This window comes from Xiphophorus maculatus, chromosome 12, assembly GCF_002775205.1.
Source record: "Xiphophorus maculatus strain JP 163 A chromosome 12, X_maculatus-5.0-male, whole genome shotgun sequence".
Taxonomy (NCBI): domain Eukaryota; kingdom Metazoa; phylum Chordata; class Actinopteri; order Cyprinodontiformes; family Poeciliidae; genus Xiphophorus; species Xiphophorus maculatus.
The window spans coordinates 24,108,912-24,135,882 of NC_036454.1; the positions used below are offsets into that span (position 1 = coordinate 24,108,912).

A 26,971-nucleotide genomic window follows, 5' to 3' on the forward strand; every position below is an offset into this window, starting at 1 on the left:
GTAAATAATGACACTTTTAATGCAAAGTTGCATTAAAAGTTCACTAAAAGTGCCAACTTTGAATTATTTAGTAAATAATGACAGTTTATTGCAAAGTTGGCACTTTTAATAGACTTTTAGTGCAACTTTTAAAGCAACTTTGCATTAAAAGTGTCATTATTTACCGAATGACACTTCATGACAACTGTCAAACATTCATAAAGACTCTTTTATGTTCATGACAAATGTTATGCCATATTTATGACAGTGTTGTATCAGTCTTTAATAAAAGTGTTGCCAATATTTTTTTCAATTGAATCACAAGGAAACGTTTGATATTTTAATTTATTGAGATGCACCTGAAGGGGAGACAACTCACAGTGAAGGTTCAGGGGGAAAAAATAGTCATTTGTCAATGTACAGATGAACAACAGAAGGCAAAATATGACGTTTCTTTTATTATGGCCACTTTACTGCATGTATAAACAATTACTATTTACATAAAGATGAAGAAAATACAGTGGGAAACAAAATGCAGAAACAGAAACAAATGTGCAACCAACTACAATCACCACATCAGTCACAAACTCAAGCGGCAGCAGGAACCTTACGTGGAACACGGAAGATCCAAACCGCGGCCTACAAATCTGAAAAATCAGCAGAACTCACGCATGGAAAACACATACTGAAGTGGTCACAAACGGTATTCACAGAGTACAAACAAAATCCTCTTTTTTAAAACTCAAATACAATTATGATGACGTAACCGATGTTTATGCTGTGAGGTTTGCTGCCAAGCTAGCCTCCATTTCTCCACACCGTGTTTTCGAAACACGAAAAACTCCCCTCCCTCACAATGTTTGTAAATGCTTCTGTCACGTCTAGAACAGAGGAGGTGAAAATAGTGAGTGAGAAAGCAAGAGAAAAGACAGGACATAGAATGAATAAGGTCCGTTTTTTTTTTTTGTATAAAATTCATGTTTAAAACAATCTCATCAGTGTTGATGGATTCCTGCAAATAAGCAACATCAGGACAAAAGAAGAAGAAGAAAGAAATCACACATGTGGCAAATATGTCAAATGAAAAATCACAAAGCTGTTTAATCAAAGCTCCACCCAAATCCAATTATAACTACGGCTGATGATAACATTCGGCAACAGCGCTGATCAGGTTGCAGCTGCTTCTTTCTGTTTCCTGTGATGAGCGCTATTGGGTGATTTTTTATTTTTTGCAGATGACTTATAGTTACATGTAAGGACCAGATCCTAAAAGCCATTTACATGCAAATCACTAACCACTTCAGCAGTGAGAATTAAGTATGAAGCAGCTCCTAAATTGACGCCACCACTAAAGAAAGCTTCCATGCACCCAAAGCCACTGTCTTTCAAGGAATCGACGCACCGACCCGTGCGCGTGTTGCGTTCGTTGCCGAGAGTTTTTGCAAAGGTTTCCATTTGATAAATTGAGCGTGGTGTGCACGTCAAGCAAAGTAGCTGTGCTCGGGGATAAAACAATTTTTTCGCAAGGCCAGTCTGGTTGGATTAGGGCGTGTAGGCAGGTGGCGGCTGAAACTGATTGGCGACGTCGTAGTCGGCAGGAAAAGTCTCGCTGCTGTCCTCCATCTCCGAGAGCAACTCCAGGGCCTGCTCCTCCTCCTCTGTGGGGTAGTGGCGTAGGAGGTTTGCGGCGGTGGCGAGGATCGATGCGCCGCCAGCGCCCGCCACCAGGTAGAAGCTGATGGCGAAGGTGACGTATATGAGAGAGCCGTGGTACTTTTTGTGCTGCTGCTGAAGCGCCAAGATCAGTTCTGAGGTCCAGTAGCAAAACCCAATTACTGTGGCACACTGCAGCACTGAGGGGAGAGAGAGTAGGTTAATAAAACTAACAGAATAGGTCTGCTCGATATAATAGTGCACTAAGGACAAGAACAAGTTTGCTTTTCAATGTTCTTGTCCAGCTGCATCAGTTTTGATTATTTTTATTTTTAGAGTTGTAGACAAAGTTTAAATAATGTAAAAAAACATTTTATGTCAGGTTTGATTGCATAAAAAGTAGTTTGTACATAAAGATTGATTGATTGCTTGAATAGATTTACTCAAAAGATATAAAATTGATCATTTTACTTTAAATAGTGTGAGACTGAGCATAGGGTTAAGTTTATGTCAACTGTACTTAAGAGGTTAGCAACATGACACATTATATGAAAATCTGTTTAAAAACATTATTCTTCCTAAATGCTCTGGTAATATGCTTTCTTTAAGGTAAACCTTTCTGAATAAAAAAACTCAGACATCATGATTTTACTTTATAAAAATTCTGATTTGATATTTTTGCCAAATCGTCCACCTTTACTTTGTTTATTGATACACTTTTTTAAAAACCCTCCAACAATAAGGATATGTACCTGTTAGTATATGTGCAAAAGCATATCTGCGTGTGACCTTTAGGGCAGAGTGCTTGGGTCCAAACACATCCAACAGAAAAGCAGTCAGACTGCATAATATGCCGAGGAAACAGAAGGCAGCGATGACCCTCAGCAACAGGATGATTTGTGGGTTTACACAGTAATCTGTGGAAATATAGAAGTCACAAAGTTACAAGACAGCCGAATGATTAAACAACTGCCTACGCTACGGGTTGTGACGTGATTATTCTCACCATCCAGAAGCTTGGGATCGATGTACCCCAAGACATCCGCCACCCCCAGCTCTTGTCTTGGGCAGGCCCCTCCGTGAACCCGGAGCCAGGCCGGTTCAGCCAGAGCCGTGCACAGCGCTGTGATGGACAGAGCTCCGGGCAGAGCCGACACCAAGCTCCGCTCCGGCTGCTTGGGCAGGGAGGTGCCCGCTCTCCGTCTCCGACCTCCAGGGAGAGTGGAACCCGGTGGCGCATACATGGTTATTGCGTCTCCTTAATAACTGGTGTGAGGAGCGTTAGAGACTTCTTTTTTTATAGCAATCCTTCCGTAGCTAAGGGATGAGGCAACCAAGAGAGTAGGCAGAGTAAGGCCTGTAAGCCGGTTCAGGCAAGGAAACTTGGATCACGAAGGGATGACAGCGGCTCTGGACTCTTTCTTTCGATGAGTTACACACAATATGTCCGACAAAAACTGGGATGCTAGATAAAACAAGACGCTGGCGGCCGATCAGACAATGAACAGATGGCCTCTAGGCCTGTTAGCTCTTCTGTTAGCCTGATACGCTAACTCCTTGTCAACGTCAAATATAACAAAATCTAAGGAGAAAACTAAACCCAACACAAACAAACAAACACACTTAACACACGATAAGAATACCTACAACAATAAAAACATACGGTTACTATTAGTACAGAAAAGGAAACACAAAACAAAACAAAAGACAGCTTACGCTGGTTTCCTGTAATGTTGACTTCCTGTTAGCAGTTGGCACCGGTCTAAGAGGAGGGGTTGCTGCCATCTAGTGGTGACTCGTCCAAAACCACTTACACAACAGTAAATAAATATTTCCAATTAGATTGCCAATTACAAATTGTTTTACCCCCACAAAGAAGTATTAGACAGTTTTCCTTCTTTTTTTGCCTCATTTCTAATCAAAGTAGTCTAAAAGTCAGTAGACTTATTCCTTAACATTCAGCCGGCGTATCACTCGGCTAGAAGTGATGACGCAGTGGAGTGGGAGGAGTTTCCCCTCATAAACTGAGAGTAAATTGTTTGCTGTTTAGTTACTATGTTGGTGCAAGGTCAGGGGTTTCTTTTCACAGAAAGTTGGTTTACAAAGTTTCATTAAATGCCAACAAAGGAAACGTGTAATAACTACATAAAATTTACCAAATGTGATCTGCTGCTTGATACCCCGCCAGCAATTTATTACATAGAGACAAATGTCGATAAATCATTTTTCTAAGACATAACTTGTATTTTTTTTCCCCAGCGGAAGTGGGTGTCCACCGCTCTCGCCGGCGAGTAGAGGAGAGGTTGACAAATGGTGCGTGTCTAGCGTCAGAGAACGGAAGTGATCCAGAATGCAACGCGCGCAGCCTATGATAAGCAAACATGGCAACATTTCCGCTGTAGACATCTCTGTAAGATATTGTTTTACTTTGTTCACTGCTACATAAACGACCCTCATTCATTTCTGCTGCTCCACATGCTGATACATGACAAGTGGGCTTCGTACTACCGGGCGTTAAAAGTAGACACGGAAGTATCCACGCATCAACTGCGTGAAATATTTGAGTAGCCATGAAGGAAGCTCTGTCCCTGGTTCAGAGGATCAGCGCGCACCCGGACTCCTGCTGCTGGTTCGTCTCCTGGAGCCCGAATGGGGCCCTGCTGGCTTCATGCGGTGGTGACAAGGCCGTCCGGATATGGGGCCGAGAGGGTGAGCTGTCAATAACACGAGCTGTGGCACAACACTAACACTTAAAACATGGACAGGTGGGTCATGTTTCCGTAGATCAGGCATGTCCAAAGTCCGGCCCGAGGGCCAATCACGGCCCGCGGTCAGATTTCATACGGCCCGCAGCTTCGGTCTTATAATGTATTATTTATGCCTGCACTGTCAAACAGAATCAATAAATCATAAAACTTGAAACTGTAATTCCTCCTTTCACCAAATGGTGGCAGCACCACTTTAATACTATCAGTCTCTGCCTCCGTGCAGCGAACCGCTCTCCACTCATTTCTGCCATGGCCACTGCAAAGAAAACAAGTTGACAGTGAGGGCCGCCGCTTTCAAGAGAGATGGGAATTATAATACTTCTTCACTGAAAATCAAGGCAATTGTGCTTGTCTAATTTGTGAGACGGTTGCCTTGTTTAAGGATTTGAACGTATAGAGACACTACCAGACTAAACATGCTAACACATACAACAAGCTAACAGGAAGTGACCGTGCTGAAAAACTAAAGCAGCTCCAAGCTGGACTGGCATCACAACAGCGATTCTTCACGCGGGCCTGTGAGTCAAAAGAAAATACCACCAAAGAAAGCTACGAAGTTAATGTTAATAGCTAAACATGGCAAACCTTTTACTGGAGGTACATTTATCAAAGACTGTGTTATGAAAATGGTGGAGAACATTTTGCCCTGAGAAGAAGCAAGAATTTGAGAAAAATGTTTGCCTGGCACGTAACAGTGTGGCACTGAGAGTTGAGGACATGAAACTGAGTGTTTTGAACGGCAACGTCTGTCACTATCAGCAGTGAAGAGCCAAAAGAACATTTATGGCACTTATTTTTATTAAACTCTTGAGTAAGATTTGGTTATGAACCTGTAGATGTGACAAACTATTACTTTCTGAAAGATATTGTAAAGGACAAGAGCAAAATTCACTTGTTTTAAGATTTAATAATAATAGACAACTTTGCATTACTTATAACTCCTGTTTAAAATGTTCTTGAGGCAAAGATATTTTTAAACTCATGTAAATTTAAGGTATTTCATACAGTTTGTTCAATGTTATCTGACTCTCCAGATATGAATGAAAGGCAGAATTTGGGTTTTTAGAGTTATTCTCATCTGCCTGAGTGGCTTATATTTGGTTATTTTGTCATTTGAAAAATAAAGATAATTGTGACAATGAAAATTGTTTTATAACAGTGTGTATTTGCATGAAACTTTTGTAGTTAAAAAATGTCCGAACAAACTATTGGCCCCCGGGCATCTTCACTTTATCAAATCTGGCCCTCTTTGCAAAAAGTTTGGACACCCCTGCCGTAGATAAATGATGCTAACAAGGTAATTCTTAGAAAACACTTTTTTAAGTGAAACTTCACTTAGAGCTCGTTCATCTTCATTACAATTTAAGGTAGCTCACAAAAACACTTGCCAGCTGGATCCGCCTGGTTTGCATCCTCTCCGTTAGGTGTTGCAGTTACTCTAATCCATGTGTTTTGGACATAGCCTGTGTTTTATATACTTTAAAGCAAACATTTTAGTATTACATTTCTGTATTTTCAATTAAAAAAAAAAAAGAGCCAAATACCACATGAAAACAGAAAAAGTTACTTTTACACTGTTGAAGTACATCTGTTGTAGTGTTGTAGTTCCATCTGTTATGATTTGTCCATTTGCCACAAATGGGATTTTTTTCAGTCTTATCTCTAACGGTGTTTGTTGAATGAGATTAAGGGATTGATCTTTTCTGCATTTCTTTTTCAGGTGACTCTTGGATCTGTAAGACCGTGCTGCAGGATGGTCACCAGCGCACTGTGAGGAAGGTGGCCTGGTCACCTTGTGGCAATTATCTGGCCTCTGCCAGTTTTGATGCTACCACATGCATCTGGAAAAAAAAGAACGATGACTTTGAGGTCAGATGAAACTTTTCTTGTTCAGCCAGTGAATTTTCAAAAAACTTCTGAACTTTTGAACTTGTCTTCTAGAGCCTGACCGTGTTGGAAGGACACGAAAACGAGGTCAAATGCGTGGCGTGGGCTCCTTCAGGGAACCTCCTGGCCACCTGCAGCCGAGACAAGAGCGTCTGGGTTTGGGAAGGTTTGTTTTCACCGAATCTAAAGTGAAATCCATTGTCGTAAAATCACTAAATTAACGCTAGCTCTTAGCTTGTGTACAAACACAATTCGTTTGTGCGTTTCAGTGGATGAAGATGAAGAATACGAGTGTGTTACTGTGTTGAACGCTCACACACAAGATGTCAAGCATGTTGCGTGGCACCCCAAGAAGGAGGTAGCCCCTGACTCCTTGCATGCTAATCATACCTTACCTTGACAACAGGCTGTCACTGAGCTTTCTGTTTACACAGCTTCTGGCTTCAGCCAGCTATGACAACAACATCTGCATTTACAAAGAGGAAGACGACGACTGGGAGTGCCAGGCCACCTTGCAGGGCCACACATCCACAGTGTGGAGTTTGTGTTTCGATGCCTCAGGGGAGAGGATGGCCTCCTGCAGTGATGACCGCACCGTGAAGATTTGGAAAGAGTGTCCCAGCGAGAATGGGCAAGGTGAGTTCATGGTGGACAGCAGCACTTTTGTCGTCGTGTATTGCAAAGAAAAATGAACAACTTTTTGTCAATTTGCTTGTTTAAAGGGAACCTCTCCTGGAAGTGTGTGTGCACCCTGTCTGGGTACCATGGACGAACGGTGTACGATGTCGCCTGGTAGGACAACCAATGCCTGTTAATGTCATGATGATTGGGTGCATCAGCGACTTATGTTATTAACAGTTTAATCAGACCTCTTGACATGTTTTAGTGTTTATTTACAAGTTGATGGCTTATAGATAATTTCCCAATAGCTCCTTAGAAATTCTTTATTGCAGAAATGTTAGGACTCAGATAGGGTCGTAATTACGGTGAATAGTGATGTCCTGATAGTTGTGCAGCTGTCGGTCACCAACACCAATTTTTCTCCTTTCCATTAGCTGTAATAAAAATTTTAAAATGCTTGAAATTTCACAAAATTATTACCAAAATAAAATGTTTGTTGTTGTAATTTGAAAAACATCTCAGTAGCTATAAATCGGTCCATTTCTATTATCAGTCTTAAAACACTTTTTCTCTCTGAAAGTGAAATTATTTGACTTAAATAAATCACGTCTGTTCAGGTGTGAACTGACGGGCGCTCTGGCGACCGCCTGCGGTGATGACGCAGTGAGAGTTTTCAAGGAGGACGTGACGGCCAGTCCTGATGAGCCAGTGTTTTCGCTCGTCGCCCAGGAGACCAAAGCTCACAGCGAGGATGCTAACTGCGTTTCCTGGAACCCGAAGGAGGCCGGCCTACTGGCGTCCTGCAGCGACAATGGAGAGATTGTAATTTGGAGGTTTAAAGAAGAAGAATTAGACTGATTCTGTGGTTTTTGGACCTGATTTTGTTGTTGAAAGGTTTTTTTTTTGTTTTTGCAATTTCAGGTAAATGTTTTGTCTGTTTGAGAATAATACTGCAATGTGCTTTTGTGTCTGCATTTTGGAAATGGTATCCTTTGAAAATTGCTTGAAAGTTTTTTTTTATAAATACAGAATATTAAACATAACCACAAATTGATCCTTTATTTAAAAAAATCTTTTCAGACAGTACATGATGCTAAAAACATGTAGAGGAGGAATTAGTTATGTTTAAATTCACAACATAACTAGAGTGCTTGTTTCTATTTGAAACACAATCTGCTTTGAGACTGCAGCATCTTTATCTTCAGAAGAGTCTAGGTTGCCTTGGTTACCTCTGTTAACTCAAACCGTACACGACTGTCATGTAACTGAGATTAAAGATTGACAGATGGACTGGAAGTCAACAATCAGGTGTTTCAAACTTAAAGAAAACTACCAGATAAAATGACACTGGACTTTAATAAGTATTGAGACATGTTGACAGGTAAAGCAAAGGTACATAAATCAGGTTGAGCATCTAAAGGACAAAAAAATAAACCCCTTGATTCCCTATGTCTAATTTAAAAAAAATTTACTGCTTAGTCTGAGTCACTTTCCCCCTCGCTGTCGGCCTCTTTCACATCCACGCTGAATTTGTACTCCTGGTCACAGCCCATGTAAGCGTCGCTCATAAAGTACAGGGTGTAGTTATGGATGCCCACAGCAGGCGCAACAAAGTCCAGCTTGACCTGCAGATAAGAGGCAACAAAAACGGTGTCAGGATGTTACTTCAAGGAGCGTTTTTGTTGCAGCTTTTGCCTTTTTTTTTCACCTTTGCTTTCTGCTGAAGAGTCAGCCTCTTGATAGAGATGAGGCTGTTCGACTTGGGGTCTCCGATGACCACCCACCAGCCCTCCTCACGTTTCTGCAACAATTATAGATTTCCACACATCAGTCATGTTTTGATAATGGAAGGGACGCCCCTGAAGATGAGGCGTACAGTGACACTGACCTGAGGGAAGAGTGGTGCGATGACTGGACCCGTCACCTCTTCCTCTCTCTCGAGCTGCACCTGGACCAGAACTGGACTGCCGCTGTGAAAATATATGGCAATTAGGGCTGAAACAATGGCGATTAATCAATTATTAACCAATAATCGCTAATATATATATGCTGATCACCCTGAGTGCTGTAATTAGGCCAAAACTGTACAAAAATATATAAACACATTCTACATTTAAGATGAAAACCCTTCTTTGTAAGCAAATATGTAAAGAAAGAAAAAATTTTTTTATTTATTTGCGTTTTTATGTATTTCTAATATTGTCTAAAAAATCTTAGGTGGACAAATGGCTAACCTGATGTTCACTTACATTTTTGAAGATGATGAAACTATTTATGCCTTTTATTAGAATTTTATATTCTAAAATAATGAAGGATTATAAATTAGAAGAAAAAAAAAACATGGTTCTTTAAAGTTTTGGCAGTAAAAATCTGTAAAATGAGGCATGCATTGGTCTTCAGATTCATTTTGGCCAGTTCTTATTTCGCTTTAGGCATAATATGTTAGAATATAACCTGCCAAAATGAATGTATGTGTCTGCAAGGCAATTTAACATCTGAGAGCATACAAACCTTTTGATGTTGTCCCTCTCCGCTACGTCATAAGAAAGCTCGATGTTGGGGTAGCGGTTACAGAAGCGAGCCACGTCGGTCATCTGCCCGTCGGAGAGCTGCAGCAAAGACGTTCTGTCCTCGTCCTCCATTTCCATGATGTCAAAGATGCTCTCCACACCCTGAAGACGGAACAAGCACGGACGATATAGTTTTAATCTGCAACATGTGCTCTAACATCGCCACTGAAGCGCCTCGGCACCACTCACTTTGTCAGTGCAGCGTTTGATGTGGTCTGAGGTGAAGTGGGGCAGCTGCTTCAGGTAAGAGTCCTTGGACCACATGGCCTGGGTGACCATCTGCGCCAGCTCCATGGCGGCCAGGGCGGGACTCAGCCAGCCGTTACTGGACAGCACGTCGACGCAGGCCTGAATCAGACGGATCGCCTGCAAACGGGAAACGATTTAAACGTGTTGCTGTCTGAAACGGAAACCCAATGAGCTGAGTCATCAGAAGGCGAGTCCTGACCTTGCTCAGGATCTCCTCCGTGTCTGACTGGAGCTCGGCGCTCAGCTGCATCCTGGAGAGGTGGGCCTGCAGCAGCAGGTTGGTCTTCACGTGAGGATCGTTGAACTTCGGGTTGTTCAGCTTGTGGGGAACTTTCTGCGCCAGCTAAAAATTAAAACAAAATAAACACTCAGCAACAAACATCAACAACCAACTAGGGAAGGAAATCATCACTTAGTGAGTTAGTCTAAAGTTAATTGAGCTTACCGATCAACTATTAATTGATAAGCAGCCAATTTCTTAAAAACCTGCGTTTTCTCTTGTATCAAGAGTACCAACCATCTTTCCATAATATGCTGAATTCAAAAAAGAATCACATCTTTATATATACATTTTTGCTTCAACTGTATTAAAATTTTTTTTTTGACTATATTAAACTTAGATATGCATCTAAAACTTAAATCAGGAACATCTTGGGTTGCTGAATAGAAATAAAAGATGAAAAGAATGAAATATATAAATCACAATCCCTCATGAACAGAAATGTGTTCATACACTGTCTTTGAGGAAGTCAAGTGCCCTAAAAACTGGCATCATGTTTTACTATTATGTCACAATTTTTCTCCATTATGCCTTCCACCTCTCTTTCTTCGGAAATCAGTTTTTTGGTCGAGACAAATTGAAGCTGCTTCCCTGAAAGAGATGAAACTGAATGAGCTTGTTGAGTTTTTATATTTCAAAACTGAACCACATAAAGTGCGGTTTGCATCACACACAGTAGACTCTGTTTGGCCCGTTTCTCTTTCCTGTTCTGGTATGGTCCTGCCATCTTTATTCCTGTATCAACTGGTTCCATTTAAGGATGACCAGCGGCACCCTCTGCTGGATGGAGGTCAAACTACAACACTGAAAGAAGTTCTCAGCGAACGTTATTAGCTAATCGACTGGAACTAATTTAATAATTTTTAAATAATAAACCATTATTCGACAATTAATCGTAAGTCAATAAATTGTTTGCAACTTTCCCCATTTACCTGTCGGAGAAGCGTGTCTTCATGGTGCCTGATGGGAATGTTCTTGTATTCAGCTGCGTTGGAGATGATCTCGATCAACCCACGGATCTTCGTCTTGGCGTTCAGGGACATACTGAACAACTCTGCCCAACACAACAGCAAAATAGCAGCGATATTCAGCATAACATACGAAAATCCTCCAAACGTCAGCAGGGCCGTGACGGTACAAACCGATCGTTGTGTAGTTGATGTAGTAGTAAGCGGCGATCATTCCCAGGTTGAGCGGAGCGACGTCCATTTCGTCCTCGATGCTGATGCACTTGGACTGCTCCAGGTCATGTAGGGTGTTTTCCACCAGCTCGGACAGGTGATCGGACAGGTGGCGATGGGACATGCCTGCCACGATTAGAGGATGGCGCTCAGATCTCCTTCAAGCCTTTCACTCGACCTGATCAGTCAGGTGTTTACAAGCCGATCCTCACCTTGCAGGTTGTAGTAGTTGGGGTTCTGCGTCATCCGTCTGTAGAGGAACGTCCAGGTCAGGTAGTCGACGGCGTCTTGCTTGTTCTCGACCGTCTTGGTGACGATCTCGGCGTTGAAGTGATCGTGGAGACAGTGATCCAGGTGGGACTCTACGGGCAGTGGCTCGTACAGAAACTTCTTGAAGAAGTCCTATGGGGAAAAGGCGCATCATTGGTGACATTTTAATAAAATCCATCTTTGTGGGTCTTAAGCAGAAATTTTTTTTCTGAAAAACTGAAATTCCAACGAATTACTGGAATATTTTAACTCATTCAGAGCTGCAAACTATTATTTTTGTAACCTATTATTCTGATGATTGATCAAATAAACTTTTTGGCAAATTTTGCAACTTTTTTATATAACTGCTTAAACGTTTTCATTCAATATTAAAAATCATACCTTCTTGGATCCCTGACACATGATAACACAGCGTCCCTCGTCATCCAGCATGGGCCTGTTTGCCTTGCCGACCATCTGGAGGACATCATATATGGGATAGTCCACATACCTAAGACAGGAGAAAACAAAAAAAGAAAATTACTTTTTTTTTTTCCTGCAAAGTGCTTTAAGTCAACTCTCCAAGAGCCTTACGCATGGATTTTTCCATTGTAGTACTGGGTGTCCATGACAATGACGAGATGGGCAGAGACGTTGATGCCCCAGCAGAGCGAACGTGAGGAGACCACCACCTGGACAGCACCTGTACCAGGACGGGAAGTTAAATCACCAGAAAACTGTTGTGTTTTTGTATTTTTCGTCTTTTGTCCTGAAATTCTCTGTGGATCAGGGTTGTTTCATACCAGAGTTAAAAAGCTGCTCAACTATCCGACGCTCAATGGCAGTCAGGCCCTCGTGCAGGTACCCCACTCCGTTGGCTAGAGTTTCCTTCAGAGTCGGGTCGTTTATTTTCTCCAGGAATGGAGCCAGTTCTTTCTCAGAGCAGTACAGGAACCTAAAGAGAGAAAATACTTCCTTCAGATGAGCTTCCTTCACTCTTAAAAGGGCGGCATTATGCACTTTCCAGGCACATGGTAACTATGTTGCCTTCAGTTGCCACGGGAGATTCAAGGATTTCTCAAACATGTATAAAAGAATCAAAGCAACACTCTGTTTGCTTTAGATGAGGGAATCACATTATAACATGATGTAAAGTTAATTTTACATAATGCTGCCCCTTTAAATCTCTGTTTCAAAACAAAGGCTGACCTCTGAGGGACGACATCAGCGGCGCAGAACGTGAGGATGTCAATGGCGGTGAGGCGGGTCTGCCTACGGGATGGGACGAACACCACCACAGGCTTGGAGGGAGAATGCTTCATGATGGCGTGATACACCGGTTTGGCCATGGACAGCAGGCGGGTCTGAGTGTGGCTCACGTTGAAGCCCTGCAGTGACACGTGAGCGTTGACAGAACGTTAGGAATCTTGACAGGTGATTCGTCCGTTTCTGGGCATCAGCAGCCATGTGTGAGCAGACCTGGATGTGCAGCTCCAGAGGCACAGGCCTGACGTTGGGGTGGAAGTTGAACGTAGCGGTGGTGCTGCAGCCCAGCCAGTGAGCCACGTCCTTGGCGTTGGACAACGATGAGCTGAGAGCCACGATGCGGATGGGGCGCTCGATTTGAGAGGAGATGTACCTCATCCTCGAGCAGATGACCTCCAGCACAGGCTAATAGGAGCATCAATTAATTTTACAGAACACAAAACAAAAACGGCTAATGCAAATCTTGACTTCTCTTTGTTCTTACTCCGTTTTCTCCTCCGATGAGGTGCGTCTCATCCACGATGAAGAGGCTGACGTTCTGGACGTTCTTTCGCTGTTTCCAGCGACGAGACAGGATGTCCCATTTGTCCGGGGTGCTGACGATGATGTCGCCTTTTCCCAGCAGCTTCAGATCTGTGCTGGTTTCTCCCGTCAGCAGAACCACCTTCTTGTTCAGGATATCCTGGAATTTCTGGTGCCAGTCAACAAACACCTGAGAAACAAGAATCCGTGTTTAGAAAGATCACAAATATTTTCTGCATTTTTTTTTTTAACATTCTGATCACATTACAGTCACAAACCTGCATTTTTGTGGCTCACATGAAGAGGAAGAAACAATGTATAGTTTTCTAAGATTTTCACACATAATCTGTGAGGTGTGACATAGATTTGTATTTAATCCCATTTACTTCAAGAATCCAGTGTAACCTTCAGAATTCACCCAATCAATGAACAAAGTGAACTTGTTAGTTATTTAATCAGATACATAGGAGCTTTTTTAAAGTACATAAAGGAAACAAATAATAATGGCTGTATTATGCTGTGGGGGTCACTTTTTTCAGTAAAAACAGCAGCTGAAAAATGTTTGAGACTTTTAAAATCAAACAAGAGCTACGATTTTCTCCTGTTAAGAGTGGCCTAGTCAAAGTCAAATGTGTCAAAGAGACAAAAGTGAGGTCCTACAAACTGAATTAGTGGGGCAAAACACAAATGAACTAAACATATTTTAAAAATCATATTTCTTCCACTTCACTGGCATGTAGGGCTGTGACTAATAATTAATTTACAATTTAATCTATTGTTTGATGGTTAAAAATATTGGGACATTCTCTAGACTTTTCATTTTACCACTTATTAGAAATACATAAATACATAAAAATTACAAATAAATGAATAAGTTCCTTTTTAAAAAAAAATAAGAAAATAAGCATTTTATTGCCTGGTGTGCAATAGCACAGTTTTCCTTTATTGTTTGGATTAATAAATGAATAGTAAAAGGTGCTTAAGATATTTTTGTTCTTAATTTGAACCAGGAGAAGCTAAAAATGCCACTTGAGAAGCTCAAGACTTTTCATCTTAAATCAATTTTTTTTGCACAGTTTTGGCTTAATTACTGCTGTAAGCATCCTGTTCTTTCAGCAAATGACAATTTTTTGTGTGTCTATCCTTAAGTTAACAAATAAGTGATTACCAAATTGGCTGACGATTATTTCAATAATTGATTAATCACGATTAATTGTTTCAGGCCTACTGGTACACACCACTTTGCATTGATCCAACGCATGAACTCCAATACAACATGCTACCGTCTGTTTTTGTAACATTACAAGATATTCAATCCCTGCAATGACTTGCATGTCATCTAGCTAATTAATAAGGAAGGTTTGATGGTTTTGTTTCAGATTTGTGACTTTGTACCTGCTCCGCCAGCGCTTCCATTGGGGTGATGTAGACGCAGCGACCCTCTGAGTTGTGCAGCAGCATTCTCAGGATGGCGAACTCTGCACAGATGGTCTTTCCGCTGCCAGTTGGAGCTCCAACAAACACATTATCATCACTGTTGTACACAGCATTGAAGACTGAAAAAGGGGTAAATAAGAAGTTAGATGAGCAGTGAAGTCAGTACTGATCTAGGCTCAAGTTAAAAGTCCTGTTTCCTGTTGTGTACCTTGTGTTTGGATGGGGTTAAAGAAAGGGAACTTGTTCTGATAAAGAGCCTCGAAGGCAGAGTTTCTGAGCGCGGTGACAGGCAGTGGCTGCAGATCCAGCAGCTCCGTGGGTGGCGGGTACTTTTCAGGTAGGATAAGGTGACGGAAGGACACGGGCAGCTGCGTCTCACAAGCTAACAGAAAAACAAAGAATAAAACCTGCTAGATGAAGAGCTAAGACAGACAGCAGGAGAATCCTGAAGGCTGCTTACAGAGCCATCGGTCCGAGACGACACGAATGAAGTACTGTGGAGGTAAAGGCTCAAACACCGGAACAAAGAAGGTCACAAGGTGCTCGTCCTGGGCGTACTTGGCCTTAAGCAGGAAGTACTCATGGTGGAGGATGACTTCACTGTCGACATCCTCCACCAGGATCCAGAAGGCTTCAGACGATCCATGAATCTGAGTGAGAAAATAAACGTCTGAGACGAAGCTAAGGAGAAGTAAGAGATGACAAAGGAACCGTGCTGTGAGTTTAACCGACCTTATCATCCCACTGGAAGTCCGGCGTGATGGTCAGCTCCACTTTGAGCGTGGAGCGAGTGATAGGCTGAATGTGGACAGCCAGGTCAAGCTTGGGGAACTGGTGCACGTATTTATGAATGGTCTTACCCATCTTCGGCATGCGGATCAGCTCACCTGAGCAAAGAAACGTTCGTTAGCTTTTTAACTACGAGAGCGAGGTTAAAAAAAACAAAACAAAAAACACAATGCTCACCAATCTCATTGTGGTTGAGATCATAGAGACGCTCGAAGGGGAAGTTTTTCTTCTCGATCTTCTTGACGACCTCTTCAGGAAGCTTCTTGAACTGCCGCAGTGGGGACATCGACTGCCACCTGTTCACGCCGGAAACACCAACCATAAACGATTTCCCTCGACATATAAATTATGCTAGCTTAGCGCTGACAATCCCACTCACATCCGTTTGTCAATCATCTTGCAGAGATTCATGGTCTTGTCTGTGAGCTGGGCCCAGCCACGGTTGAGCACAATCTCAAATATGGCCCGCATTAAACGACCAGCACTCTGAAGAAAGAAAAATAAAATTAATTTCTTTACATAAAACTGCAGAATATGGAAATGCTAAGCTATAAAACAAGCTGTTCTTGCTGTACCTGTGTGACGTAAACCATGTCTGCCATCAGGGCAAAGCCTTCCAGTTTGAGCTGAGAGATGAAAGCTTGAAGCAGAACATTAATCTGAAACAAAGTTGACGCAAAAATATTCAAATATGAATAACCAAGTCAACAACTACTAAACTTACTAAAACTCGATTATGTTACCTTAGCGCTAGGCTCCTCAATGCTCTCCTTTACAGGAATGGGAACTCTTTCCAGAAGCTTCTGAAGCTCAAGTTTTTCCTCCTAAAAGAGAAACATTTTGTTTGTTTTGTATTATAAAAAGCCTACAGTGAATCGATTAGGGACAGAAAATAGTCCCCATGTCTGTCTCCGGCCAGCATACCTCTCTCACTGTGATGTTCCTGAACTCTGAGGACAGTGAAAAGACTCTGAAGAGTTCGATCTCACTGAGCGTGGGCTTCAGCAGCTGGTTGTAGGTCTGAATGGAGTCGTGGGTGATGTAGAAGTGGCTGGCAATGCGACCTAGGTCTGTTACCTTTATGTAATGATGAATAAAAAATATTAACTTACTGCAAATTTACTGTAACGGGGATCATTACGCATTACTGAGAGCTAGTTTGCAGACCTGGAAAGTTCCCGTCCTCTTGTCATATTTAATGAGGCTGTTCTTGTCCAGGACGTTAGCGGCTGTGTGAATCAGGTCCATCCTGCGCCTCTCCAGCAGCGGGTCTGAATTTCGGTCGTCGTGGGATACTCCATACAGCGTCGGGTTGCGGAGCATGCGCACGTACAAGTAGGTATAGCCGAGCCAGTTCACAGCATCCTGCAGCGACAAACGCTACGAATTAACCACGGAGAATCTAAATTTCATTTTGTTTCTTCTGTGTGGTGGTCACTCACCTTCACATTCTGAACGTTTCCCAGCACTATCTCTGCGTTGAGCATGTCAGGAAGCTTCACCACCATCTGGCTCTCTATGGGCAGCTGCTGGTTCAGCAGGGACAGGTAATACTGCAGCTCTCCGTGAGAAGTGATTAGGATTCCCTCTCCCTTGGTGTCATACTGCGGACGGCCGGCTCGACCCAGCATCTGAAATCAAGTGGCAGGTTTCATTTCTACTGGTTGCAGGGTTTTCCCACAGTAAAACACAGGCACGTTTCAGGCATTTTCAAAGTAAGGTTTTAAATTTTTCCAGTACCTTTGGAGACAAAAACAATACAAATGTACTAAAGAAGACAGTTTCATTTCTACCGATATATGACATCATATATTACGTACATTAATAATGTTTGGCGATTGTCCTTGCTATGTAAAATACTAAATATAACAAGATTTTTTAAAAGTCTCTCTCACACACTATTTACCTGACTTGTTTGAGAGCAAAACACAAATTTAACAACAAAAAAACTCCCCAATTTCAACAAGGTTGCTTTAATATATAAAAAATATAAGCCAAGATCTATTTCAATTACGTAAATCACTAAAGTCATTGGGAAATTAGGAAGAATAATTATTCACTACATTGAAACGATCCAAACAAAGCTAAGGTAAATTACCTTCCCTCTCAAATTAAATGCTTAAACACAATATACAAAGAAAACTTTCCAAACCATGTTCTCATTAAGTTTTATGGCTTTTTGAAAGTAGAAATAATCTTTGTAATTGTAACTGACCTACAAAAAAGTTTGGTCTGATTTCACTTCAGACAATGAGAAAAAAAAATATCTGTGTCTTTATTAGGTGTATGAAAATGTCTGTGTTCAGATGTAAATAACATTTTCCAAATTTAGGTTTTTAATCAAATGTTAGATTGCACTTTATTACCAAACTGTTCAGTTTGAATATCAAGCCTGTCCAATGACTTTATACAGAAATCAAACACTTTTCCAAACCTTGAAAACACATAAAGGAAGTTCAAGCACCAGAGTTGATCAACTTTTCAACATTTCTAAAAACCAGCTGGCTTTAAGTCCAGACAAACCTGTAAAATGTCCAGCGCTCCCAGCTCCGTCCATCTGCCTTTCTCTGGGCTGTAAACCTGGGTTCCTTTGATGATGACGGTGTGAGCCGGCAGGTTCACACCCCAAGCCAGAGTGGCTGTGGACACCAGAACCTGGATGTGTCGATCTGCGAACAGATCCTCCACCAGCGTACGGTCCACTCTGGTCATCCCGGCGTGATGGATAGCAAAGCCATAAGGAAGCAAATCCTTTAGCTCCAAGTTCTGAAAGAGAGATAAATCTTTAACTCAGATCAAGCAGCTAACACTGAAAACTTTTGGAACCCCTCTGGTCTGGTGGTGTTTACTGACTTTGCATTGTTCTGCCTCGGTTCTCAACACTTCAGTAGAAGCAGAACCCTCTCTCAGGAACAAACCCAGAGTGTCCTTCTCCAAGCACATGTCCCGAATGGCTCTGGCGGTCTTTCCTGTCTCTTTCCTGGAGTGAACAAAAACCAGGACCTTTTGGGAGACAAATGAGCAGCAGATTTACTCACAAGCGAAAGTAGAGTGAATAACAAAAGGAGTCTCAGTCACTGCATATCAAAGTCAAAACACACCTTCATTTTGACTGCAGACAGAAACATTGAAATTCTACATTAAATACAATGAAATTGTAACATTGTTACTCTCATCCATAGCAGTTACGGTTTAAAAACGAAGTAAAGTTACTCAAAACTTTATCTCTATCAAAACAATTAGACTTTCTTACTTATGATAAGCCATCCCAAACCTTTAAAAGAAATGTGGAAAAAGTTATTTCAGGAACAGGTCCTGAAAACAGGTTATACATGGTCCTTTCTTAAGGACCATGTATAACCTGTTTTTGTTTTGGCCCCGTTTCCTAACAAATGAGGTGTAAAAAAAAAGAGCCCCAGAAATCTTCTTGGAAAATATTTCTACAATGTCAAAGAAAAACTGTCAATTACAGTAACTGTAGATGTTAAATCAAACACAACTCACCTGGTTCTTTCCAGCATGCTCCATGATCTTTTCATAAACGATCTCATTCATGATTTGGAAACGTTTGATGGCTTTCTTTTCTGTGATACCAACGTACGTCTGCTCAAGGGGCACAGGCCGAAAACTGGAAAGAAAAATTAAAACAGCTCACAAATTTGACACATCCCAACAGGAAACAAGCGGTTAAGGGATTACAATCCAATAAACACCTGTTGTCAAAGTAAAACAGCCCCTTTGCAGGATCAACGCGCAGGCAGGTGGCTACGTCTTCATAGTTGGGCAGCGTGGCGCTGAGACCGATCAGCCGCACGTCCTCCTGGGTCAGCTCCACGTTACGGATGGTCCTTGCCACCAGGGACTCCAGCACAGGGCCGCGGTCGTCGTGCAGCAAATGGATTTCATCCTAGAAAACGTTTCCCTGATTACCCTCAAGGATTTATCTCAGTTTTTAGTTTCTAAACTTACTTAGTGGCATGACTTACAATGATGATGAGGCGCACCAGCTGGGTGTAGGTGCGCTCGCCGCCTTTCCGAGTGATGATGTCCCATTTCTCAGGGGTGCAGACGATGATCTGAGTGGCGTTGATCTCCTCTTTACAGAGCTGGTGGTCTCCGGTCAGCTCAGATACGATGATGCCGTAGCTTGCAAGACGCTGAGAAAAAGAGAAACGGTGGCATCATAACCTCTGGTCTGTTCTGCAGCAAAGATTTCACTGCAAGTAAGCAGAGCTGTATGAAGAGACAAAATGCTCACCTTGCCAAAACTTCCCACCATCTCCTGTACGAGTGAGCGCATGGGTGCAATGTAGATGATTTTAAAGTCATCCACATTGATTGTTCCATCCATGTTTATGTGCTTCCCGATTTCCCTCAGCATCGCCATCAAGGCGACATTGGTCTTACCGGCTCCCTGTGTGCAAGACGATGACCCACATTTAGAGGAGATAACTCGTGTCAACTCAGCAGTAAGAAGGTTTTTCAGCTTCGACGTGGTTCACTCACCGTAGGCGCGCACACAAGCAAGTTTTCATCCGTCTCCATGGTGGTCTTGAACAGCTTGCTCTGAATGCGGTTTAGAGTTTTGAAGCCTTCGAATCCAGCCTGGGCATACTTGGGCAACTTATCAATGGCAACAAGTACCTGGTGGTACAAAAGATTGGCTGAATGCAGGACATAAACTCAACCATAAGCAGCTTGATACCAAACAAAGCAAATAGTTGAAAAGCTTGGAGTTTGAAAATGCCAGGTTTTCATCACAGTGGATGAAACAACAAACCTCATCGTCAGCAAAGGGTTTCGGCTTGAGAGCAGGCACGTGGACTTCTTCATAACCTTTACGCTGCTTACGAAAGGAGCCGTCTGGCAGCTGGCATCGCTTGTTGGCCATGAAGTGGCTGCCTTGACTGAAGGCCAAGTCTTCCAGGTCCAGAAGCTGCCGAGGCATCACTGACTGTTGAGAGGACAAAAAATAGGAATGAATCAGCGTCGATGTCTACAGTGATGATTAGATGTCTACATACACCTGTGTCTCTATCAACCGGAGGCAAAAACGACAGTGAAAGATCATCCAAGTAGCCTCACGTTGCAAAATAAAGGCTTAGTGGATGGAACTAGCGCTGCACTAATAATTATTTTACAAATCAATTATTCTGACAATGAATTGGATCAATAATGAATTAATCACCATTAATTTGATCAATCGTTTAAGCCTTAGATGGAAAATGAACCAAGCAGTATTTACCTCTCCGTGGTCAACATCCATCGCTTCCAAGTCATCCACTCGAGACTTCCTCACTCTCTCTCTGCGAGATCGTTCTTCCTAAAGTACAAAAACATAAAAAGTGTGAAAAGCCGCACATAATATGTTTTAACTCAGAGTGTTAGCTTTATGACTAAAAGCTTTACTCTGATAATGTCCTCCTTCTCAGTCTCCTGCAGCTGGTAGAGAATCTTTGAAAGCTCCTGATCCGACTCCATCTTTCCAATGATCCGCTCCTTTTCTGCCTCGCTCTGAGCGCTGGCCAGCATGGTACAATACTGAACTGTGTGACAGAAAGAAGAGGTTAAATGCGTCAACTCAAATGAAACGCTGAACAATCCGGGAGGACACAGTTTGAACCAGACTGCCTTACTCATGCGGCGATGCTGACGAAGGACTTTGATGAAGTCAAAGGTGTTGAAGCCCAGCAGCAGCACCAGCTGGTTCTCACACTCTCTGTCATCACTCGCAGTCTGAGATTCAACAAAGAAACACAAGAAGGCAAATCTGAAAATTAAAACGTATACACTCACCATTAAAAAAAAAAACAACATAAACACAAACGATGTGAAAAACCTTGAGGATTTCCAAGACTTCGTCAGCCTTCTTTTGAGAGACGATGGCGTCATCGTAGAACCGACTGAGCTGACGTTGGAGCCAGAAGGCGTCGATGTCCCGAGGATGTAACTGTTTCTTCTTCTCTGACATCACGTCACCCGCCTCACCGAGCTACAGGGGCAAGAACTTCTGATTACACTCTGAATAAATAAACACTCTCTCTTAAAATCAATGGGTATGCTGGACTTACATTTGCTGTTAGCCTAGTGGAGACAACCGCTTCTTCTCCTTCACTGTCTTCATCTGAGTGTTCATCTCGTACTTCGCCAAACTGGTCCTCATCTCCTTCCTTTGGAAGAAGAAACGAGCTCATAAGCTTCTAAGCGCCAGTTCTATCCCAGTTTAAGCATCACAATTCAAAGTCAAGCTCAGCACCAAAAGGAAACATGTTGCACAAGAGCCACTAAATACGAAGAACATTTTTAATAAACAATAAAACTCACTTCCTCGTCAGATTCAAACTGTACGTTGACACCATATGTTTCATCAATGTTGTCATCTGTAGATTTGTAACAAGAACAGTTTCATTAATAAGGTTTTTGAAAATGTTTCACATCAAAGTGAATGGATTGGTACAACTTTCAGACAGTGGGATAGAGAATTATATCTGGAAAAGCAAAATTATTTGAAATATTATCCTGAAATTGAAGATATTTCAAATAAATCACATTCCAGACATTTCCAGAGTGCATTGGAAGTGCCACAACAAACATTTAATAACTGCTGACCCATATTCTGTAAGTCCTTGTCTCCTCCGTAGTCTGTGATCTTCTTTCCCAGGTTGACCAGCACATGATAGCGCGTGTCATCAGACGGGCCAAGAAGTTGCTCGACTTCACGTCGCCTTTCTTTGTCCCTCATTTTGTCGTTCTTCAGCACCGCCAACACTTCATCAGCTGCTCCACACAGAATATCACGAGGCTGCAGACGAAAGCGCGTCAGCAGGTGGTGTATTGTGAGAGCTAGGTTTAGAGTCTCAGTGTCACTAACCTGATCTCCTAAAGCTGCGTGGATGAAGCTCAGCAGCACTTCATAGGTCTCTCTGGTTTCTTTGGTTTTGGGCTTGTACACGATGCCCACCATTTCATCGATGCCCTCAGACAGGAGGGTAAAGCCTTTCATTTTGTTGATGTCGTGTCTGTCCTCATCTCTTTTTCTTCTCCTATTTTGGAAGAACAAAGTTATAGTGACCACAACAACTTTTAGGCAGGATTATGCTAATGTGTACAACTGGCAAAATATTAATTTGTTTGGCAAGTGCAGGTGTCAGACTTCAGACTTGTTAAGGCTGGTGTCCTGTAAGGAAACTTTGTTTGCAGTACTTTGGTATTGAAATGCCTGCTGTCATGAAATGTGCAGCACTGAGAGAAACACTTGAAGAAATTTACAGTAGATCATTTGATAATCTTTCCCAATATTTCAAGTGTAGAGAATAATTTTGGAAATTTCTGTAGGGGCAAAATTGAGCACATCTGTTTTATTTTTTAATCGACTTGCGTTGAAATTTGTTAGATGGTTCTGTAAATCTATCATCATTGCACTGGCAATAAACGCAGCTTAAATTTTGTTTGAGGTAGCCCAAAGAAAGCATGTAAGTAAAGCAGACAAAACAATTTCTAGTATCAACATCTGACTCACAACACAGGTCTAAAGACATAAAAAATAAACGATGTGCCTGAATTGAACTTTTTTGTGTGTGGCTGCACTGACTTATCTCGTCGTTCCTCCAGCTTCTGGGGTTTGGTCCGCTGAGCTTTGTCCCCCATCTTTGTCCCCTCCAGCTTCCCCACCAAGGACAGCACCTCACCGGTGGGCTCATCTCTCCGAGTGCGGTCGATCAGGGAGCGATCCGCTTGCAGCACCAAGTTTGAGTTCTACACATTCGATACAAATATATTACGAGACATGCTGGAGCAAAATAAACATACTCCGTTACATATAGCTCAATAATGTAAAGCTAGTTCGCCAAAAAAACAAACAAAAAACAAAAACAAACTCCATTATCCCAATATCCATGTGTTTATATTCTGACATACTCACCGCTTTGTACTCATACTGCAGGTTACGAGCGGTAACATCCGCCATGGTGCCGCTTTTCGCTCAGCTTCCACCGCTCCTCCAATTACAAATGCTCACAGAGCTGACTTGACTCTGACTTTTCAATGAGACGCCGAGCGCATCGGTTTAAAGTTTCTATTTCAAATAAAAGTCGTTCTCATTAATCTCTGAAATATTGCGTTTCTCCTACGTAACAAAATCGCTGCTAACACGAGCGCACAAACAGGCTTTCCTCTGGTTTCCACTTCCTGTGTCAACGGAGTGAGAACAAACAAGGAGAAAAATATGCACTGCCCCCTGGTGGATATCCAGGTCACGACATTCAAGTAAATTCAATTGAGCCTTTTCTTCGTCTGGTTTTGGCATTCAGATGTCAGAGTGTTGCCTTTAGGAAACACAGTGGTTCAGTCTGAAAAAAAGCGTTAAAATAATATTATTATATTAATTATAGACTATAATTACAGATCATTTTAATTCTCTGATTTACACTCATTCTTCCGCTTCCTTTTACAGAATATTGCTGTTATTATGTTTAAGATGAGAAACATTATTACATTATTAGCAGTTCTTACATTATTGGTTGGTGCGGGAGGACACCTTTTGAAAATAATTTCGGGGGCGGCATCATCTTAGGTTCTTGCATGAAACTTCAAAGAAGAGTTTGAACAGTAGATCATATTTCTTTTGAATCTGAAGGCTTGTTGTATATTTTAACAGGTTTCACTCCTGCAGAAAGAACCAACAACTGCAAGGAGAAGTTAGTAATACAAGCCTAGGAAGATGTTGAGACTATATAAATATTTTCCAGTTTAGACTGTCCAATGGAAGTTTACATGTGACTGTTTATTTGAGATACTTCTCAGGAATTTCTGTCCAAGCTGGACATTCCCAGAACAACCTAAGTATTGCTATATATTCACATGTACAGCAGCTGTTTATTGAAAGAGCGGATTGTATGGAGGCTAATTCTAAAGGTTTCAATGAAAGTAATTCTTGTGAACAAACCGACTATACAATAAACCTGCTTGATATACACTTTATGCACAACTACGTTCTAATTGGGGTGCATATCTACTTTTCACCTCCAGGTGGCAGCATCGACAAAGGTTTTAATACATTGCTCAAGGAAAGTTTGACTTCTGCAAGAAACAGCCACTAAAATGAAAGATGTTCTCTTATTTTGTGCTGTGACATATGTGCACAGGATTTGCTATATAAGTGGATGTTAAAAAGTTGAGAGGAAAAAAGGAAGGCTTCAATGAGCAAATCTTCAATGGTGCGCAATCAGAAAGAGGAAAAAGGTACAGTGCATGTCGTCAGCACTGTTTTCTTTCCTTTAAAAACCCGACATACATTTTTTAAAAAGCAATTTATGAATAAACTCATCTTATTTAAAGACGGACCAAAAGACACAGATCTATGGACAGTGAAGATTTTGAATAAATTAATGGCACACTTAAATAATTCTTACATAAGTTATTTATTGTCATTTGGCACTCTTCACTCTCCATATAAGTCAGGACATACTGTAGCAGCAGTTTGGTATTAAGCTTTGAAAATATAAAAAGCAAGTTTATCCCTCATATAGTTCAGGGTTTCTCTGAATTTTTCAAAAACTGTATTAGTTCTTAGAAAAATGTAAATTTTGAAAACTTTAAAAAAAAATTTCAGTCCTACATTATAAAAAAATGAATGTAAAAATTTTGCTGTTTCTCTAAATTATTCTAAAATATAGGGATAGATTATGAATAAAACATATAGTTCTATTAACATGAGTTTTACTGGAGGTTTATATTCGTATTGTTTCTTTGCAGTTGGGCAGGTTTTACAGGTTTAGTTTTACCCTGTGTTTAGACTGGAAAATATCATTATTTAAAGTTAAATTGTCATTATTGCTATGTTTACTCTATCTGGTATGGTTTACTTTATCTTCAATATTTAACGTAAAAGGAAACTTTTCTGGAGAAGAAATTTGACATCTGATAAACATTGGCAATAATGTTAAACATCAAGCATAACGTTAAGCATTACCCTTGTTTAAATAAAAAATCGGGGACAACATTTAATATCCTGGATATTAAATGCTAAACATCGGAGATAAAGTTAAACATCATTAAACAGCCACGATAACACCGAATGTTAAACATCAGACATAACGATAACCATTGGTGGCTAAAGCTTAACATTGGGGACAATGTTAAACTTTACAGATAAACATTGGGGGCAACTTTATTTTCACAAGATTTATTAATTTGATTTCAAGTCTGCAAATCTTGGAACCTTAAAGTGATTTTAATTTTAAAAATCTACTTAAGTTCAGTAACAAAGTTCTACCTTTTTCCTTGATGATTCTGAAATTAGTAATTCAATTATAGTAACATAGGTATTGTAGAAGTCCATACTAACTAGGGAAAAATGACCGTTTATCCCAGAATGTAATGGTTAAACACAAATTGAGGAGAATTTATCTGTGTACATTGGCAAGGAGTTGGTAATTATTCTATGGCTGTATGTCCGATTTATTATCTAAATTGTCATTATAACTATTATGTAAACGTAGATTTTTCTTATCTTATGAGTTAGTTTGTAACCATTTTGTCTATGTAATATAGTTTATTTGTTGGCTCTTTAGCACAGTATATTGAACAGGAACATTAATATTATAACATGGTTTTAATTACAAATTTTTGATAATTAGGGCATTATAAGTAAGTCATTAAATTGAGATAAAGGATAGGATTAAATAAGTGTTTTCTGCAAACAGAAAAGGAGTGGTAAGCCAATTATTTTGTTTATGTATGCATGATTTTCTCTGTCCTACAAATTGCTTGTTTTTGAAGACCTGTTTGAAATAAATCAAATATTTGCTTCTTTGAGTAAGAAGCACTTACAGCATAGTGCTGCTATAAATTGTTTGTGTGCTAGCAGTGAGCTAAGGTGCAATAATTTGTTTGTGCCAGGTTGTAAATATTTATTTTGAAGCAGGTCAAAGAGAATCCAGTGCTGTAAACGGCTGTTAATTAATGGAGATGCTCATTGTTGCTCTCATATCTTATGTCAACAGTCGTCCTTAATAAAGAAACCCGTAAAACAACAGATCTGTAGGAAAATCTGACGAGGTAGCACAAATAGTCAGAACACCGGCTCAAACCTCGTCTGGGTCAGACAGGAAATATTAATCCCCGGAACCTGAAAGAATCTGATCCTGTTCCACTTTATCCAGGCTTAGCACTTTACATGCCAGCCCTCACTGTCTGTGTGTGTGTGTGTGTGTGTGTGAAAGAGAGAGTGTCTCACACTCCTCTGGGGTAGAACCAGGACAGTGTGTGTTTGCAGATGACGTCACAGGGAACAGCTGCTCAGACAGCTGAGCTCCACTCATGTGGTGTGCCTATGACAGGACGTCACAAAGATTACATTGTCTACACACTGAAGAACAAAAGAGGATTTCTAATAAGCTGCAGTGTGAGGGAATTTATCAAATTCTTTGTATGTTAAACAACTCTCCCGGCACACAAAAATTATACCATATGATTATATGTTCTTTAATACTATTCTTTTCAACATATTACATTATGATT

General features: G+C 41.1%; 3 protein-coding genes across 3 annotated transcripts; 1 reads left to right on the forward strand and 2 right to left on the reverse strand.

The window, feature by feature from the left end:
• Positions 1–306: 306 nt before the first annotated feature.
• On the reverse strand, positions 307–3,407 carry tmem127 (transmembrane protein 127). The gene is made up of 3 exons (XM_005804351.3): positions 2,639–3,407; positions 2,385–2,549; positions 307–1,832 (listed from the first exon to the last, which is right to left on the reverse strand). Exons 1-3 carry the CDS (start codon positions 2,874–2,876, stop codon positions 1,522–1,524), a joined length of 714 nt encoding a protein of 237 aa, XP_005804408.1. The 5' UTR covers positions 2,877–3,407; the 3' UTR covers positions 307–1,521.
• Positions 3,408–3,966: 559 nt separating this feature from the next.
• ciao1 (cytosolic iron-sulfur assembly component 1) lies at positions 3,967–7,962 on the forward strand. Its single transcript, XM_014470738.2, has 7 exons — positions 3,967–4,341; positions 6,121–6,269; positions 6,342–6,453; positions 6,557–6,645; positions 6,722–6,923; positions 7,010–7,079; positions 7,526–7,962. The coding sequence occupies exons 1-7, from the start codon at positions 4,203–4,205 to the stop codon at positions 7,764–7,766; spliced, it is 1,002 nt and encodes a 333-aa protein (XP_014326224.2). The 5' UTR covers positions 3,967–4,202; the 3' UTR covers positions 7,767–7,962.
• Positions 7,963–8,245: 283 nt separating this feature from the next.
• Positions 8,246–23,634, reverse strand: snrnp200 (small nuclear ribonucleoprotein U5 subunit 200). Its single transcript, XM_005804353.2, has 44 exons — positions 23,373–23,634; positions 23,043–23,206; positions 22,323–22,494; positions 22,061–22,253; positions 21,776–21,831; positions 21,523–21,621; positions 21,291–21,443; positions 21,088–21,187; positions 20,861–20,997; positions 20,697–20,774; positions 20,232–20,405; positions 19,958–20,095; positions 19,710–19,865; positions 19,438–19,608; positions 19,165–19,358; positions 18,956–19,079; positions 18,305–18,454; positions 17,975–18,217; positions 16,894–17,082; positions 16,619–16,816; positions 16,376–16,528; positions 16,195–16,275; positions 16,027–16,110; positions 15,831–15,937; positions 15,629–15,747; positions 15,395–15,549; positions 15,123–15,312; positions 14,871–15,044; positions 14,621–14,781; positions 13,188–13,415; positions 12,917–13,108; positions 12,647–12,825; positions 12,241–12,392; positions 12,032–12,140; positions 11,840–11,948; positions 11,401–11,590; positions 11,150–11,314; positions 10,940–11,061; positions 9,927–10,070; positions 9,668–9,844; positions 9,420–9,580; positions 8,797–8,878; positions 8,617–8,709; positions 8,246–8,533 (listed from the first exon to the last, which is right to left on the reverse strand). Exons 1-44 carry the CDS (start codon positions 23,415–23,417, stop codon positions 8,384–8,386), a joined length of 6,411 nt encoding a protein of 2,136 aa, XP_005804410.1. The 5' UTR covers positions 23,418–23,634; the 3' UTR covers positions 8,246–8,383.
• Positions 23,635–26,971: the final 3,337 nt, after the last annotated feature.

Excerpts from the sequence above, each read along its gene's own strand:
- tmem127 (XM_005804351.3), bottom strand. The coding sequence starts at position 2,876 with ATGTATGCGCCACCGGGTTCCACTCTCCCTGGAGGTCGGAGACGGAGA. Across the intron at positions 2,550-2,638 it reads CGATCCCAAGCTTCTGGATG|ATTACTGTGTAAACCCACAA; the intron begins GTGAGAATAATC and ends ATATTTCCACAG. Across the intron at positions 1,833-2,384 it reads TTTTGCACATATACTAACAG|TGCTGCAGTGTGCCACAGTA; the intron begins GTACATATCCTT and ends CTCTCCCCTCAG.
- ciao1 (XM_014470738.2), top strand. The coding sequence starts at position 4,203 with ATGAAGGAAGCTCTGTCCCTGGTTCAGAGGATCAGCGCGCACCCGGAC. Across the intron at positions 6,270-6,341 it reads AAAAGAACGATGACTTTGAG|AGCCTGACCGTGTTGGAAGG; the intron begins GTCAGATGAAAC and ends CTTGTCTTCTAG. Across the intron at positions 6,646-6,721 it reads CGTGGCACCCCAAGAAGGAG|CTTCTGGCTTCAGCCAGCTA; the intron begins GTAGCCCCTGAC and ends CTGTTTACACAG.
- snrnp200 (XM_005804353.2), bottom strand. The coding sequence starts at position 23,417 with ATGGCGGATGTTACCGCTCGTAACCTGCAGTATGAGTACAAAGCG. Across the intron at positions 17,083-17,974 it reads GAGCGCTGGACATTTTACAG|ATGCTGGGTCGAGCCGGCCG; the intron begins GTTTGTCTGGAC and ends ACTTGATTTCAG. Across the intron at positions 16,817-16,893 it reads GAAACGTTCAGAATGTGAAG|GATGCTGTGAACTGGCTCGG; the intron begins GTGAGTGACCAC and ends TTGTCGCTGCAG.